At 40.0% G+C, this 18,006-nt stretch overlaps 1 protein-coding gene across 4 annotated transcripts in view; it reads left to right on the top strand.

Annotated features, from left to right (window-relative positions):
• KIAA1217 (KIAA1217 ortholog) overlaps positions 1-18,006 on the top strand; it is a 175,511-nt gene that overhangs the window by 113,871 nt on the left and 43,634 nt on the right. For all 4 annotated transcript variants that reach the window (XM_062507346.1, XM_062507353.1, XM_062507362.1 and 1 more), the window contains one exon: positions 12,897-13,729. In XM_062507346.1, coding sequence (XP_062363330.1) covers positions 12,897-13,729 — 833 coding nt within the window. Of the gene's footprint in view, positions 1-12,896; positions 13,730-18,006 lie in introns of those variants that run through there.

Here is an 18,006-nt window from a genome sequence, read left to right as displayed (position 1 = left end):
CATTGTAATAACAAGAACTAATTCAAAATCTTCTAGCATTGAAGAAAATTTGCATTAGTTTGTTTTTCCGTTTATTCTGTTTTGTTCTTTTTTTCATTGAATTTTTTGTTGACTTTTCCTTCATACACTACAGTCTCTTTAACTCCTCTTTTTCTCAAATCCTCTCTCTCCAGCTAAAGTCTCTTATTTTCTTTTTCTTTTTTGTATTTATTATCCCTTTCTTGTTTCCCTATTAATTTTTCAGCACTCCATCTCCAATATTACTCTCTTTCCTCTTTCACAAACTCCTATTTGCTATCCTTCACACTGTCTCATTCCCTTTTTGTTTTGCCTTTTTTCCTTTCTTCTGTAGTTCTACACTAAGAATTCCCTATTACCTTTCCACATGATACTTCTTTACATCCTGTCTCTCTTCCCTGTTTCAGGGAATCATAGTGTCATTTAGGTTGGAAAAGATCTTTAAGGTCATCAGTCCAAGTCATGGGTTAGGTGTTCATAAAGTATCTGAAAAATATTACTTGCTTCTTTTTGTTAATATTTCTGCATTACCTATGAACTAAGAAGGGAACATTTCATGCCATAAACTCAGGTCTCTGCATTTAAAAAGTTAGAAAGTTTAGGCTTAAATAAGTGTGCTAATGGTAGGGCAGAGGAAGAGGAAAATAAATATGTTTCCATATTGCTCTGCTGAGAAATAATATTTACTGCCAGCTTCAGGAGAGAGATGCTTAGTAGTTAGTTCAATAATAAAGGAGCCACAGATCAAGTTGGATTCTCCAAGGCAGATCACAGCAATGTCCATTGCATGGACCAGCAAGCAGCAGATGGAATGAAGCCATGATTGTCCTTTGTAGTTATAGGATCTCTGCTTTCTTATACAGAAGGAAAAAAAAAAAAAACAAACCCAAATAAACATAGGATGAGAAAAAGAACAGAAAGTGAGCTAAATGAAAAGACATATGGGCAGACTCACTATAAAGAATTTAAAAAAATTCTAATACTTATAAAATCAGTTTTGAAATTGCCACCCACTGCAGGCAGTGGTAAGAGGCTGGGAATGCAAAAGGGCAGCTTGTCCCACCCAGTTCTAGGGGAATGAGCTGACTCTGGAGGACGTCTGGCTGACTTTCTTTTAATGAAACATTCGGTGAGACAAATCCTCAATCCAGAACAATTAATATTTCTTCTTGATTTTTTTGGGGCTGCTTAATGCATATATGTCTGCAATACATGCTGTGATACTTTCTTATAGCTAGGAAAATGTCCTTGCTTAAATGAGGACAGAAACAAGGGGGAAGCATGAGGTTTGAATTACAGGGTAGAGAGACAGACTGCAGACCTGACGTAATAGCTCAGTTTTGCAGAACCTTCTTCATGCAACTCCAGTGAGAGTTGGCTATATTTACTCTAGTAAACTTAAAAAAAAAAGAGAGGCTTATAGAGTTTCCAGCAGAGGACTTTCCACTTTTGTTTGTTTGCCTTTAACTTTTTTAATCCCTAAAAAGCAAAGATTTCAGATTATACTGATCTGCCATCACCAAAGGATAGGTCAAAATTGTACTGCTTGTATCGAAAACATACATGTATGTATGTAAACATAATGTTAATGCACAGGTTACAAGACAACAGTGTTCTCTTGGGAGCTCAGATGCTGTTCTGTGGGTTGGTTGAAAGGCTTTGTGCACAGGTTGGTCCACTCTGCCAGCTCCAGCAGCTCTAGTGAGAGTGCTGCTTTGCCAGCAGTGAAGCTGTAGAGCTGCCTGTTCTCTTTACAGTGGTGCATTCTAGCCAGTAGTAATGTGCTCTGTGGTGTGAGGGGATTTTTTGTTTGTTTGTTTGCATTTATGTTGTAAGATCTAGGGAGTTTGGAATAATTATAAGAGAATTGTATGGTACTTGTGTTTACTCCAAGGCATATCTGTTTCGCTGCGTGCCTTAGGAATCAGTAAACAGAGGGAGTACAAACAATATACATGTTTAGGAACAGATAGTGTGGTCTGCACATAATCTCAAATCCAGTATGTGTTAAGCAGCCAGAACTATTCTGTTCCCTCCCTGTTTGTTTAGCTTGGCCTCTCAAATTCAAAGAGCTTCTGTAGGAGTTTCAGTCTTCAAGGAAACACCACACACATCCTTGTAGGTATAAACATGGGCAGTGGAGAGATGATGTGGAAAAGTCAAGGCCAATTTGAAAGAGCTTCTTGGGGTCAGTGGAGAGCAGTGGCAGCAGCACAGCCTGGCTGAATGCCACTGTGTGTCACCTGGGTGACGCTGTGAAGGACAGCAGCTTGGGGGCTGTGTTCTGCTCCCTTGTTTTTGCCATGGGGAAGCAACTGAGACTAGGATCAGAATGAGGTAACATTTTTTTCTTCTCTGCTGAGTGTTTTTGAGGCAAAGCTAAGCATCACTCTCCTTTCATAGAAGTTGACCTTGTCATGGTGCCACCCTAAGCAGAGAGAAGAAAGATGCTGATTGCAGTTCCCCAGCTGCCTTCATGAGTCTAGCAGAGTTAGGAGATCCTGCAGACAACTCCACAGACTGGTCTTTGTCCTCTCAAACTGTTGGTTTCTTGGATCAAAATTAGAAGCTGGGTGGGCGATAGGACTGGTGAGGTGGTGTGAGACCTTCCTTAGAAGAAAAACCCCCAAATCCACACCCAAAATCCTAACCCCAAACCCCCAAATACAGGAGGAAATATGCTTTCTTTATAATTCAGCTCTAAAAGGTGTCATCAGCAAACTTTCCATTTGGATTCTGATGGACTGAACTAACTTGTTGGATTTGAGCAAAACCCCATTGACTCCATCACGAACTTTGTTCTGGAGTGCAGAGAACAAAACCAAGTCTTAAGTTGGTGACCAGCAATCACCATAAGTGCTTCCCTGTTTTCTTTCAAGGAAATAGCTGTTTATAACACTATAAGGCATTAACTACTTAATTATTTCCATCCATTAAAGTACTGTTAAAGGAATAGGAACCAAAAGAGCCATTATCAGGAGCAGAAAGAACTTTGATCAGTAATTGAGCCATAAGTTAAGTCTAGGCCACATGTGTATACCCCACAGTAGACTTCAAAATATTCTCTGGCTTTATAATTGTGTGTTCTACTGATGTTTAGTTGCTAATGTTTTTTCTGCTTCAAAATGAAGGAAACAAGCAGAAAATAAATTTATGTAATGAGCAAATCGATGGAAAGGTCCAACATCGTTAATGATGAAGAAGAAAGGAAGGTGGCTGGCATTACAGGTCTGTGGTGACTTGAGCCTATCATTAACATAGATATTAACATTGGTTTTAAAGTCCTAAATTAACCTAAACTTCCTAAATTAACCTAAACTTGGTCTCAATGAAGCACAGGGTGTTGTGCCTCTTAGGGGCATGCCCTTGGTTTAGACAGGGGCTTTAACTGAAAAGGAGTTCTTGTTCTGTAGAGTACTTCATAAAAAATATATGGCAAGTAATTGTACGTGGGATAATACATGGCAAGCTAGATAATGCTTGAGGGCTCTGATAAAGTAATTGAAATGGAAAGTGATGCTTGAATTGTTTGTATGCATTGTTGGAACCTACAAATTAAATTACAGCCTTGGTAATGATATAACTGTGCAATATTTATGACGTTGTGCCTGATACATTTTAAAATTAAAAACAGATTAATTAATCTAATGAAAAGCTTTTTGTGTGCATCAGAAGTACATGAGTATAATGTCATATGTATAGAGAACTAGCTATATCCCTGTCTGGGATATACTTTGTCATGCTAAAGTACAATAACTGAAAATGTGCAGCCTACCAGCTTGCAATTCATTGCAGAGAAACTTAGCAAAATACAGTCATCTTTTTTATCCTGCATATTAGCATAATAATTTCTTACTTCAAGTTTGTTAGCCTGTAAGGAAGAACATGAATAGAAGAATATTCCCTGCAACTGCTGAAAAGCAGATGTGGCAATAAAGTGTTCTAGGATAATTTGCTTGGCTTTTTTACTCTTGATGTTTCTGAGTCAGGTTGGTCCGCCAACCTAAGCAGCTTTTTAACTAGGTCAAGTATATACATCCATTCATTAAAAGGGGATGCTTGACTGGTTAGTTAAACCTGCCAAATATAAACCAGATGCTTGAATGGTAAATACTGCTTTACCCCTACACTGCAAGAAACAAGCCTTGACTGATTAAATTTGAAATAAAAATAAATAGGTTTAACATTGTTCCTGTGCCATAATAATACTTCATTATAGTGCTTGTGCAAATATTTAAAAAGAAAAAGTTTTAAAATATTTTGCATGGAAACTGAAAAGTAAGCATTTAAGACAAAATGCATTTTTTTTACATTTCTGAAAAAGACTGTTTATATTACATTACGTATAAATTTTGTAAAGTTCTACTCAAGATCAATAATGGCATATAAATTTATGGTATATATTAGAAATCAGAATTCACAGCAGCTGTCTAGAAAGCTGGAAGATTTCTTTGATGCTGGGCTGGGAGTAGTAAGGGGTAGAACCTGGATTTTTAGTTTTGGCTACCAGATCTGCTCTGATCTTTCTTCTGTAACATAAAGGTAATGCTTACCAACCCCCAACATTAGTGTAAAATTGCCATTTCATAGCAAAAATGAATGTGGCCTCCTTCACTAGTGGCTGAGACTGAGAGCAGTACTGTGAAACAGAAATGCTGCTCCTGTAATGTCCCATTAGGAATGATTCTGTACAGCAATATTAGCTCATGATCATATGCTTAAATTATATTTTTATTCCTTTGAAAGCCATTTATTATGATATAGGCCATTTTTTATTTGCACAAAAGCAAAATCAGACAAAAATCCAAATCAAGAGCAAGAGAATCAACCCCCCAAAACAGAAGATAACTGCAGGACTGGGAAGGGTTTGTGTCATGAGATTTTCCCTTATGATATTTAAGTGTCATCTCTTTTAGGCGGCAAATGCTGTATTTTTAAGGACACAATTTCCATATTCTATGGTCTTTTCGAGTGAGGGGATAGAAGGGAGTGAAGCATCCTTTCTGTTCTAATTTTTGAAAATGTGTTTACCTTCTCTATTGTTTCCTCTTAAAAAAAAAAAGCCAACAACAAAACAAATCTAACCCAACAACCAATCCTAATGGCTTGTGTGGTGTGCTGCAGAGATGACTATGGGATTGATTTATGGGGACCTTGAAGTTCAGGCTATCCAAGTGGCTCAGGTCCCTGGTTAATGAGTAGACAGCTCTTCCACGGGAGGAGCTAGTGCTTCTTTCTACAGTGGCACTACCAACCTGAGGAGGTGAAAAGCTTCTAACGTTTATAACTGCTGAATTTTTTTTCTAGAATTCTGTCCACTGTGTTTGCTAAATAGTTGGAGGTCTTTTCACCTGTTGGGGAATGAGTATGTATAGGTCTCATAGTGTTGCCTTTGAAGTGCACTGTGTACTGAAACAGAGGTTACTCACTATTTTATTTATGGCTTTCCCCTCTGTGAGTGTCTTTTGTGGTTCACTCCATAATGTTAGTCTCTTTCTGTGCATCTTATAGGCACACATTAAAAAATGATTGAGCGATTGAATCACATAGTGTTGCACAGTTTGTGACTGGGTGGCATGCCAAGGAGGTTATTTAGTGACTAATTTTGAAGGGGAGGAGAAATTGCAGGCTTGTCATGTGGAAAAGTACTTCAGTCTATTGAAACAGCATTACTTAGATGACCGGATAAAGCAAGATGGCCTGTTGTGAACAGAGGGAACAAGGAACATTTTTCCTGTTTCAAAACCTTTTTGCAGAAGACATGGATATACAAAATATTATACCATAGACCAAGGATTGAGATTCAAGACTGAAAACAAAAAGTGCTTTATTAGAAGTGGAACCAAATGTTCATCTCACTGCTGTAGCCATTCGAGTGATTTCCTTAAGAAACAGTAAGTGACTTTAATTATTTCAATGCAAAGATCTTATCGAGGATTGTTTTATTGGTCCGTAGGCAACAATGTTGTCCAAGAGTGTAGTAAGAGTGTTAGTGTTTTAAATTTTGAAAACAAACACTTAGGGTAGCATCCAGATAGCTGAAGAAATTGTGCCCAAAAGAGCAGACTGTGCAGGATTTGGTCTGCAAACCCCCCTCTCTGCTTGTTTGCATGATCCATCTTCAGCTTGCACATTGTCTTACAGGCAAGGTGAAGCAATCAAACATCAGTTTTGATATTACCATTACATTTGTTTTGTGGTTAGCTTAGAATTTTATGGATCTGTTTTACATTCAGTAAAAAGTGAACTAGGTATTCTTTGTTTTCCCCATGGGAGCTTTAGGATATGGTATGAATTAAGTTTTTATGTAGTCAGGGATATAAAAGGACATACTGAGACATGTACAATAGCTTGAGGTAAAATATTTGGATTGCTATAGGGATTGGATTCATACACAAGTGTGCATTTAACATGTATGTATAAAATAAGGGACAGTAATGTTAAGAATGTGTTTGATGCTCTGTGGCATGACAAGGGAAATGATGGTGTGTCTGAGCTTCGAGTCAATATATTAGTACACAATGTGGTATCCTAGAAATTCTGATTTTGAGGATCAAATAGTGCTTTTGCCATAACCTCTGTGTACACTTGCACAACTGGGAGAAAGATCTGAGGACAGGATGTCACAGTGATATTCAGTAGTATGGTGACAGCACTTGGTTATGGTTCACTCAGAATGCCTCCTCTTTGGAGGGTCATGTTTATGTCCTCTAAATTCCACCTTCTAAGATAGTGAGCATCACCTTCCGATTCTCCTGTTTTGTTCATGTCAGCTTCTAGCTAGCTGACCCTGGCCAAAATAAAAAGTAATCTATGAATATAGAAACTGGAGGACTAGATGATTTCATCATCAGTAACTGTCACAGGCTCATACTAAGAAACATCTTGTACTGACTGATTGTGTTGTTCCTCATCAAGAGAAAGAAAAAGCCAGAGAATTAAGAGCATAAGTGGAAGAAGAAAAATACAGTTATTCTCTTGACATATCCACCATATATGTAATCAGACCCTAGAAAGAGGAAGTTCCTCTTTCATAGATGTTCTGAGCTTTTATCTCAATTCTCCTTTCACCACAATAGAGAGTATTTTACAGCTGGGCATATAACAAAACTACACAAAAGGACTGAAAAAACTGAAACCTAGGTGCATGCTAATACTGGGAAGTTAATTATAAGTGTTAAGATTTCTTAGGGAGCTCTGAACTCCTTTTCTGGAAAATTATCCAGGAAAAAATAATGGAAATATGTGAAACATGGTAAGAACAGCTAGCTGGGTCTTGGACTTCCCCATTCATTGGAAGTTTGAACATTTGAAATCAGTTTTATTTTACCAGCGTCTGGTTCCCATTATGAAAAACAATTGTGAACCCTGTCAGATTCTAGAACCTTGTACTGTGGGGCCAGATTCAGCTGAGGCCAGGTTCCAACTTAGGCAAGGTTTCATGGTCTGAAATCTCTTTTTTGGGCATCTGAGGGCCCATTTTTAGCCTACATTCCCAAGTAAACTTCTAGTCTGGAAGCATTGCCAAGGAGTGATGGCCACTGAAACCCCAGCGTGTGTCACTACTTGGTAACCCCAAACTACCAAGCACCCTCCCTGCTGAAGAGAACATGGAAGAGTTGGGGTCACTACCCCAGTTCAGACTCTGACTAAGTTGACCCAGGTCTATGACTCTGGAAGGCCAAAGCTCTAGGGTAACACTCGAGGGATGTCTGTTGAGAAATAAAATCACTGTTGACTGAAAGCCGCTGGGTGTTTTTTTCCGAATTTGGTCTTTACTGATGTTTTTACAAAATGTTTCAGCTCTCTTGGATTAGAGCTGTCTGCTGAAAGTATGTATCATCAAACAGTTTCTGACCAGAAACAGCTAAAATTATGCTAATATGTTTGAAGATTTCAAATATGGCATGGGGCAGCTGGAGGTACCCACAACTGCAACCAGCATAATTTTTTTTTTCTGTAATGACCCAATAGAATGGGGAAATTTATAGGTGCTAGAAGGCATTCTGTGAGAAAGCAAGAACAGACAAGTGTGACAGCCTCTCAGTGATGTCTGATTTGGCTTCAGACAAATAGTTTTGGTACAGATATTTAAAATTCTCATGTAACCATTTACCAATTCTGCAATTCTCAAGTGCACTTTTTCTTATTGTAAATTATCTTATTTTAGAACTATTAAAACTGTATAAAAATACTTGGTTTGTTTTTTGTTTTGTTTTTTTTTCCCAAAAGTGTATTTGTGCTTTCAGCTCTCCAAATCCAACTGGAATGAAAGATCAGTCATGACAGAAGTGTTATCATATAGTGCAACTAATGGTGAAGCTGAGGGGTTTGGACAGCTAGTACAGTAAAGTTGTCAATTTATTTTTATGAAGAGAGAACAAACTAATGGGTACTATTGTTGTTGGATTGAGGGTTCTTTAATTGTCTTTCCTCATTAGAAAAGTGAAGGATTGCCTTACTTTTCAGGGGATTTTTTTCTGTTGAGCAGTTTTCATAAAAGATCTCTTAACAAACAGTTTAATTTATCAGTACTGTATCAGCACTTATTATTTCTGCAGTGTTTTCATAATAAACTCTCAGTAACATTTTTTGCAGGTGTCCTGTGTTTACTGTTGGGTGAGCCAGCTTGCAGAGCATAGGAGCACTTTCCTCAGGGAAGTACAGGGTGTCAAAGGGACAATAAGGAAAGTAATAGCTTCACATAGCTGAGAGGTGATTAATGGAGTCTGCTGGGAACTCCCCAGTGTCTCCGAGAGGTTGCACAGATAACCTCCATCTTGGGAACGTGCTCTGTGTAGGTATTTTGGCAGTCTGAAAATCCTGGGGCAAAGCCAGTTGCTGTGTTCTCTGGTGTTGTAGAGGAGGCCTAGGACAGCAGTGGGAAGGGCTGCCAGGTCAGAAACTCTGGCCTATTTTCCCCTTTGCCCGTGTTTCATGTTGAGATCTCAGCAGATAAGGGCTTGAGTCAGGCTGTACGTCTGGTGTCGGGCTGCACGGTGAGCTGCAGGGTTGGCGAGGTGCTCGTGAGTCAGCAGCAGGTTCAGTGCTGGGTGCTGGCTGGCACTGCCCTGGTGTGTGCAGGTTCAGTGCTGGGTGCTGGCTGGCACTGCCCTGGTGTGTGCAGGTTCAGTGCTGGGTGCTGGCACTGCCCTGGTGTGTGCAGGTTCAGTGCTGGGTGCTGGCTGGCACTGCCCTGGTGTGTGCAGGTTCAGTGCTGGGTGCTGGCTGGCACTGCCCTGGTGTGTGCAGGCTCAGTGCTGGGTGCTGGCACTGCCCTGGTGTGTGCAGGCACAGTGCTGGGTGCTGGCACTGCCCTGGTGTGTGCAGGCACAGTGCTGGGTGCTGGCACTGCCCTGGTGTGTGCAGGCTCAGTGCTGGATGCCCTGGCTGCAGAGAGACCAGATCTGCTTGTCCTCTGCACCAGCCACCCGGAGCAAGGCTCCTTCTGCCCACTTGGGTGAATGGATAACTTATTTTCTGGCTTTGTGCACGTAGACATTGTCAAAATACAGCAGGTTATTCAGTGTGCCAACAGGCTTCAAAATAAAGAACAGAACTGGTTTTATATAACATCAGACACATATAGACATCTCTAACATATAGAGACTCTGTTTTAAAAACATTAGGAAAATCTGTATCTTATAGACTTAAGTCTTGTTAGACTGACCAAAAACCTCTTCAGGAGATGTTTAAACATGGTATAATCTTTTTTACTACAGAATGTGAAAGATTCTCAGTGATGTGATTTTCCCTCAAATGTTTTAAACAGAAGTGGTTGCTAGCTGTTTGCCATATTTTAACCTTAGGATTGATAAGACAAGTTTCCGTTTCAATGATGTGAGGTCTACAGGCAGTAGGAACAAGGAAGAGCTACGTGCTAAAGAAAGCCCCACCCTCAGGTAAACGTATTATATGGCTGCAGTTGAAAAGCACATGATCCTGTGCTTGCACTAGAAAATCTTCCTTTTGCCCTCAAAGCAATTGTGTGGGACAGCACCCAGTATTTAGAAGCTCAGATAAACTGAGTATCCTCTTTCTCTGTGACTGAGTCATGCAAAGTCCAGGAACATGTGGCTAAGACAGCCTATGTAGAAGAGTATGGGGTTTTATTGAGCAACGTAGGGGTTTTGTGGTGGAGGAGAGAAGATGAGAAACAGCACAGAAAGTGGGCTATAAATGAGAGAGTGGTGAAAAAGAAATGTGAAGGATGGTCTTTTCTTGCTTCTCATCTGTACTTCTTTGGTGTACCTAGACTATGACACCAAAGAGGTACAGATGAGAAGCAAAAGACCATCCTCCACATTTTTAAACTTACCATTAGCAAAGAGTCTGGAGAGTCTGGAGAAGAGAGAAAAGTAGAAAGAGAGGAAATAGCAACCATGTGGTCGAAGACGCTGTAATCCACCGGTAAAGCTCCCTGGCTCCTGGTTCCTGCCCAGCCCACATGCCCTGGTGAATCTTTCTTGGGCACCCTGGACTCTTTGGCTCCAACAGTCTCCTCTTTGATACACTCCACCCAGGGCCTGAGTCCTGGCTTAAAATAGTAGGTGAGCTTTCCAGAAAGGGGTTGGGTGCCCAGGTGTTTGTGCCCTGCCCAGCCCAAGGGAGCCTTGGTTGAGGCTCTGTACTCCAAACGCTGTTTTAAAGCAAAAGTAAATAATGTTACATACAGCAGTACTCAGACACAAGATTTTGAGCAATAATTCAGTCCCATATTCAGATTATTTTCCATCTCAAAGTATTCCATCTAAATGATGTTATGGTGGAAAACCGGAATTTTTCTTTGACTGATTACTTTGACTTAGGAGAAGTGAATGAGCATATACAGGAATATGAAGTCCAGAAGTTAGGGGAAATTAAACCCACTGCTTTCAAGTCTTCCCATGGAAATTTTCTCCTCTCTGCAATGTAACATTGGAATTTTCCTCTCACTGCACCCCAGCATATCCTAGTGGCTATAGTTTCTTCGACAGATACTATTCTATATGTTGTAGCTTTATCTGAAGCAACTTAACAGGGCATTGTGTAGCTTATACAGTAGAAATCTAGGATGATTTTCTTTCTCTGGATTCTTCTTATGGTGTAAACCGTCTGTATCTGCCTGTCCCTGAGGACATGATCCCAAAGCTGCTCAAGTCAGTAGGAGTCATTTTGTTCTGCTGGCCCAGGGCCAGAGTCAGTACACACAATACAACTTAATATGTTGCAGTGTTTCTTCAAGCCAATAGAACGCTATGTTGAATTCCCTGTTAAGAAGTGATTAATACTATTTAATTATGTTTTAATTACATCATATTTAAAATTTCAGACTAGATGAATTCTCTGTGCAAATGAAAAAATTATGCCATGTTCCTGTTTGGCTTCATAATTTTTGTCTGGCTCATGACCCATCCCAGTACACACCTTTGTTCTGTTACATTTACTTATTATTGCTGTGGCCACAATCAGGTTATCTCCTTTCTCCTTTCTAATACCTGATACTCCAAGCTGTTGATCTCTGGCCCTGGGGAACGTCATTTCTAATTCCTGAGTGCAGAACCTGCTGTGATAAGAACAACTATTGTTTGTTTATATACTGACACTGCAATTCCCTTAACAGTGAAAAACCTGTGGTGGTGCAGGAATAATCTGTTGCTTCAACTGCCATGGATCACTGTAACTGCAATGATCCAGTCACATTATCAAAGCAAGGAGTGAGAGGGGAGAAAAATTGTGTAGATTTCAGATCAACAACATCCACTGTACATTATTTTGTGCTCTGTAACTTTAGGAATGTGGAGTCAGGCTTTGTGATACTGAGTTTTCTACAATCCTTGTAGGTGATGGAACAGGAAAATGAAATTGTCAGCATGAATTTTAGAAATTGTAATTTTTTTCTTATGTAGTTAGTCCTCAGATGACTTTTTAATCTCCCTGTTCATCCACTTTACCCCAAGGGCACCAGAGCAGGCGTCTGATGCTTTCTAGAGGGTAAATTTCTCCTGTCTGTCATTGACAGTGTTCAGCCATCTACAGGGGTCATGGCTGGGCACAGTGAGATTCTACACTCTTGAAAGCACATGTATCCATTGGAGATTTTTTGCCAAGGTCTCTTAACAAAGCACTAATACATTTGATGTGGAAGTTTCTCCTTTCTTTTCCTTGCTTGCTCATTCCTTACTGCTGCTGCTTACAAAACTGTGATAAAATGATCTATGACTTTCTGTGCATGTGCTCCACAAACCGTCTGAATCACTCTTATCTTTTCAGTGACACATTATATAGGGTCAGACTGTTTTCATAGAAGTTGACTGTGTTATAGTCAATAAATGTGTGTGTTTTTCTCCTATACTTTTTGTATCCTTTGTGTAATAAAGACCACATCAAGTCATTAGCAAACGCTTAAATTCTACACTGAAGAAAATGACCAATTAGTTGTAATACTTACTTTTCTTGTCTAAGGACTTCAGGTATGTTTGTGATGCCAGAGCATCAGCATTTTTATCCTGGTTTTTAATCAGTGAACTCTAGCCTATGTGTCTGATCAATAAACTGTTTAAGTCTGTCACTGGCTACATGTACATGGAACACCTGGTACCACAACCCCTGATTTCAGCTTCAGTAGCTGTGAATATCAGATTAGGGTGAGATGGTATTTGCATAAGTAAAAGCATTTTTAAACCTCTCATATTCCTTTAACATACAGCCCATTTTATTGCTGTTTATAGTTGTTATTTTTGTTATGCACTAAGGTCCCAAAGTGTTTTAATTATGCAGATGTAAAATTATTTTGTCTCGAGGGTTTGTTTTTATTTCCTAATTTCTGTAGACAACCCACATCATGTTTTGCTCATTCAGTAATTTTATATCTGAGGTGTTTTTCCTTTTCCTTCCAGATGCAGAGGGAAACTGCTTATATGGGACGAGATGGCCCAAGTGGTTCCCGCCCTGGATCTGCCACACACCCTCTTCATGCGATGCCCAGCTCTCCACCCTCCACCCCAGTGCCCCACTCCATGCCTCCCTCTCCGTCCAGGATTCCTTATGGTGGGGGCCGGCCCGTGGGTGTGCCAGGCAATGCCACCATTCCCAGGGACCGGCTGTCCAGCGTGCCAGCCTCGCGCTCCATATCGCCCAGCCCCAGCGCCATTTTGGAGAGACGGGACGTGAAGCCAGATGAGGACATGAGTAACAAGAACCTTACCTTGATGCGAAATGAAAGTCTGTACGGTGACCCCTACTTGTTTCACGAGGGGAGGATGAGCGTGGCTGCACCACACTCCGCACATCCCCTCGATGTCCCCGACCACATTGTCGCTTACCATCGCGGTGCCATGAGGTCATCGAGCACTTACTGCAACCCCTCTCTGCAGCCTGAAATGCTGGAGCAGTCCTTGTACAGACAAAAGTCAAGGAAGTACCCGGAGAGCCATTTGCCTACTCTTGGCTCTAAAACACCTCCAGCCTCACCCCACAGGGTGGCTGACATGAGAATGATTGATATTCATCCTCACCATGGCTCTCACATTCCCGCCCACACCATCCAGCCTGACAGGTCTTCCCCCAGCCGCCAGTCCTTCAAAAAGGAGCCAGGACCACCTGTGTTTGTGGACGCAAAAGCACGGAGTGCTGTCGGCCTCCCGGGCATGGCCGAGGCAATGCCCTCTCCCGTGGACAAGCAGGCTTTTGGCTATGGGTCACCCACCATGCCCAAAGACAAGGAGACAAGGTAAGGCAGAGCAGGGTCTTAATTTATGCAAATAAGAAACGTTCCTAATCTGCACATCCTTTGTCGTTTAAGACTCAGGGGACAATGTAATGTGTACTAGACTGCTGCACCCGGCTGCAGTGTTTATTAGCTGTCTGTCAAGGTAGTTAGTAATTTAGAGGAGATGTGACACCATCCATTATTAATTTGAAAGTATTGTCAACCCATGATGAATCCCTAGTTATTTTCATTTGTGTAAATTTCAGTCACTGGAAAAAATATAATAAAATAAAATGATTAACTGGGATTTTTCTTTGCAGACAGCCAGATCATGTTACAAGAACAAATGATGTTCTGTTCCTGTTAATAAGGGAATATATTTCACCCCCCTTAAGAATGACACTCTGATATTACCATTTTGGTTCTTTATGGAGTGAAGTTTTTCTCATCTAGTGTTAGGAAATGGGAAGAATTTATCATTGCTGTCTTATCTCCTGCAAAACATGAATTTGCATAAAAATAGGACAGTTGTTTACAATAATCTTCCTTGAGGGAAAACTGCTAAGAAAAGCAAGTCTATCCCAGGGAAGAAATTGAAACATGAATACTGTTCCCAATGATTTTTCCAGCATCACAAGTAGTTGGTGACCTGACTGTTGTTAACTTTTGTGTGATGGCAGTGATGACAATGATCTGTCATGTCTATTTAAGGATCAGATTTACACAAAGGTTTGTGAAGGCTTCTCTGCTTTAGACCCTGCCCTGGGAGAGAAAAATCTTTACACTGCCAGGCACTTGCTGTGTATTTCTATGAGTTGTGCTAATCTCTAGCATATTGTTTGTGCTGTTAACTTTTATAGAGTTCTTTAGGGAAGTGAAGATGAATAGCTGGAGAATGCTGAGCTCACAGAGGCCAAAGGTAACTGCTGATTGCCTTAACCACTGCGAAGATAGGGAGTTTCATATAGTCCCTAGGCTTCCCCTCTATCTGAGCAACTTGCTCAATAATTAGTTTCCGCTTACCATGCTTGGCCAGAAAAAAAAGTGGGTCATGAGATCCACTGGTGGGGAAAATGGAAGAATATAAAGAAAAACAGGCACCCACAAAAAATTACAGGCTTGTAGCTTGGTAGTTATGACATAGGAGTGCAAGGTAGGGCATGTTATAATCCAAGGTCAGTGAAATCGGATTTTTGTGTTGTCTGTTTCCAAGAGAAAGTTGCAGGTATCTGAAATTTCATTCCAAGCTACAACAATTACATCTAGGAAATTTGCCAATTTTAATCCATTTACAGATTGAAAATTTTACAAAGTTTATTATGGGAATTGAAAATAAGGGAGGACACCAAAAACCTCTTAGTTTGTACAATTTTCTGTCTTCTCTCTGGGCATCTCAGTTTTTCACTCAGCTACACAAGCACAAGGGTGTTTGTTTTTGAATGGATAAACTACACAGATAGTTCTACAGCTCCTTAAGACGGAGTTTTACACCAGGAGTTTTAATCCTGGTCGCAGAATATATTAACAAGGAAGAAAACAGCTTTTGCATAATTGCACTTCCAAATAAATACATGTCCTTACAATTCAGCAGGGTGTTTATTACTCACATGGCACTGAAAGAATAATTTTGAAAGCTTTCTTTATGGGTTGTGGGTTTTTTAACCTTGAGGAAGTGTGACTTTCTAAAAATAATTGTAAATATCAAATGCAATTCATGTAAATTGGTGTGTTTTCTAGCCACTGCAATATTAAGAATTGAGTTTGAGTCCTACAAACACAAAAGGCTCTAATCTTTAATTTAGCTTTATAATAATTTCATAAACTTTGGAAGCAAACACTGTTTAAGCCATGCTAAACTAAACAAGAGGTTATCCATGTTGAGGTGCTCTTTTCCTGCTTCAGCAGGGACTGAATTGTTAAAAGGTTGTTATGGATACCTGAGGGGTGATGTACATAATGGCAGAATGGCATCCCCTACCTTGTTGTGTAGGACTTAAGAGTTTCCACTCATAAACAGTATGAGCTTGCTTCTGTGAGAAGGAATATTTCTGGGATTGTAGAGATAAGGCTGAATTCATTCTCTTCCAGGCATGGTAAAATGAGGTGTAGGCTACTCTGTTGTGTGTGTAATCCACTTGCTGATGCCAAGAGGCTGAAAACCAGGCAAAAGAAAGCACATGGCAGTGTGTTCAGTCAGCCTGCATGCAGAGGTCTCAGCTGTGGGCAGACAGAGAAACTCTTAGCCTTGAAGCTATTGAGGAGAGAGCTCTTTTTCATCTCTGCACTGTGGCACAAGAGACTCCCCATCCTGACTCATTCAGGAGCAGGCTGAGGCCCCTGCAGGCACCAAACCCATCATCTCAGCACTCTTGTTGCTTTAATCCCTAGTGGAGTATGCTGAGAGCAAAGAAAACATCTCTTGTGTCATGACTTTATGGAAATTTCCTCAAAGTAGAATTGTCACAACCTCAGGACAAAGCAAGTTTAAGGATAAATCAGGGGGAAGATTGAAAGGGATAGTGACAATGTCAGAAGTGAAAGTAAATCTCTCTTCCCATCTCAATTCTCCTTCCATTTTGCAGTCCAAGGCTGAACTGGGATATCTCTGTACTTTATCAGGCTATGTTTGGTACCTAAAACAGATAAGACCTATTATTGACTGTATCCTGGTTTTGTTGAAGAAAATGGTTCCATTACCTTTGGAACATTAACTGCAGGAGATCTGGATATACAAGAGATGAAAACTGGCATTTCTGAACTCTTCTACTGGAGTTTCCCATTTTAATTTGACACCATGGAAGCCAGTTTCAAAAAGCCTGTTATTTAAGGAAGAGTTGAGGGGGATTTAATTGCTTGATGTACTGCTTTCTTGTAACTGTTTTACCTTGGCTATTTCCAAGATAACTTGTTCTGTGGTATAAAGCATTGACAAAATTCTCACAGTTAATCCATTTACCAGAAGAGTCCCATATAAAGCTCCTTTACAACAGTGAGAAGAAACAAATTCATGGAGATTTAAAGTAATAAAGTATGTTAGTATTCATGTGCAGAAAAATATTAGAAATTATAACAGGTTACAGCAGTTCATCTTCAAAGGGTCATCATCTCTTAAATCTGTGGTCTGCTGGAAGAATGAGTAAGTTTTTGTGTGTGAGCATGAGTTGTTTAAACAGTGATTTGGTGTCATATTTTTGGATGGCTCATTTATGTAACTTGTGGGACATTTCTGGAAGTTACTCCAGGCAAAGCCGATGTTTAAATGTTGATAAATTGGAAAAGAAGCTGTTTATCCAAAAGTGCACTAAATTAAATGCTGTTTAACTTAAAATCTTAGCATTTATAACATATAGCAAAATTATAGATTATTTGATAATGCTAAATATGTATCTAATAAATGTTCCTATTCTAAAGCAGCAAGATAACTCTATAGAATACTTCTCCTCTGAAAGCATTTTCGAGTTGTACTGTGGTTCTCTTCTGCCTGAACACAACTTTCGTCCTTTTTATGCCATACTAGTGAGACAAGGTGATAGTTGGATTGAGCAAAAAATGTGATCACATCATTGGCTCACAGCTTGCAGTTCAAGACTAAAGTGTAATGGCCATGTGTAGATTGTTAGATATTGTTCCCTCCACAAAACCACTTTATTGTTTGATATGTTGAAGTATGGATGGACTCCGTGCATTAGGAGAAATGACCTTACTTTGTAAAGTCATGAACAGTGAGACAAATGCACGGAGCATTTTATAAAGAGGACTTTACAAATACACTCTCTTAGACACTTTCCACAGGGCCAAAACTGCATATTCCTCTGTGAAAGGTGTTGAATAACCAGGCAGAAAAAATGAAGTCAAATGACCAATACAGGATGGAGGAAAGGTAAACTGTGTTTTGTCTCCCTTCTGTTAGAGGAACTGTTTGTAGGAAGATGACATGCAGGGTCTTGGGATAAGAGTTGTAAAATAATGTAACATCTGGTGTGCTTCAGAGCTTCTTTTTCCCCTTTAGCTTCAAGATGTGGAAGGTTTGAGTTTAATCTTCTCCTGAGAGGACTGAAATATTCACCTGTGTGAATCTTTCTGTGGGAAGAAAGCAGAACACAGAAGAATTCTGATGATCTTTGGTTCCCACCCTTCCAGCACACCCACTCATCTATTTTGGGGGAATTTGCAATGAAATCTATGACACCTTCACTTGATTCTAGGAAAGCCATTGGGAAAGACAGTTTACTCTTGTTTCCTTTCTTTTCCCAGTGAGGTTAAAAAAAAAACAAAAACTGTAATGAAATGACACATTT

Source organism: Cinclus cinclus, chromosome 1 (genome assembly GCF_963662255.1).
Source record: "Cinclus cinclus chromosome 1, bCinCin1.1, whole genome shotgun sequence".
Taxonomy (NCBI): Eukaryota; Metazoa; Chordata; class Aves; order Passeriformes; family Cinclidae; genus Cinclus; species Cinclus cinclus.
Note: the sequence above shows the minus strand (reverse complement) of the source record. Positions and strands in the feature narration are given on the sequence as shown.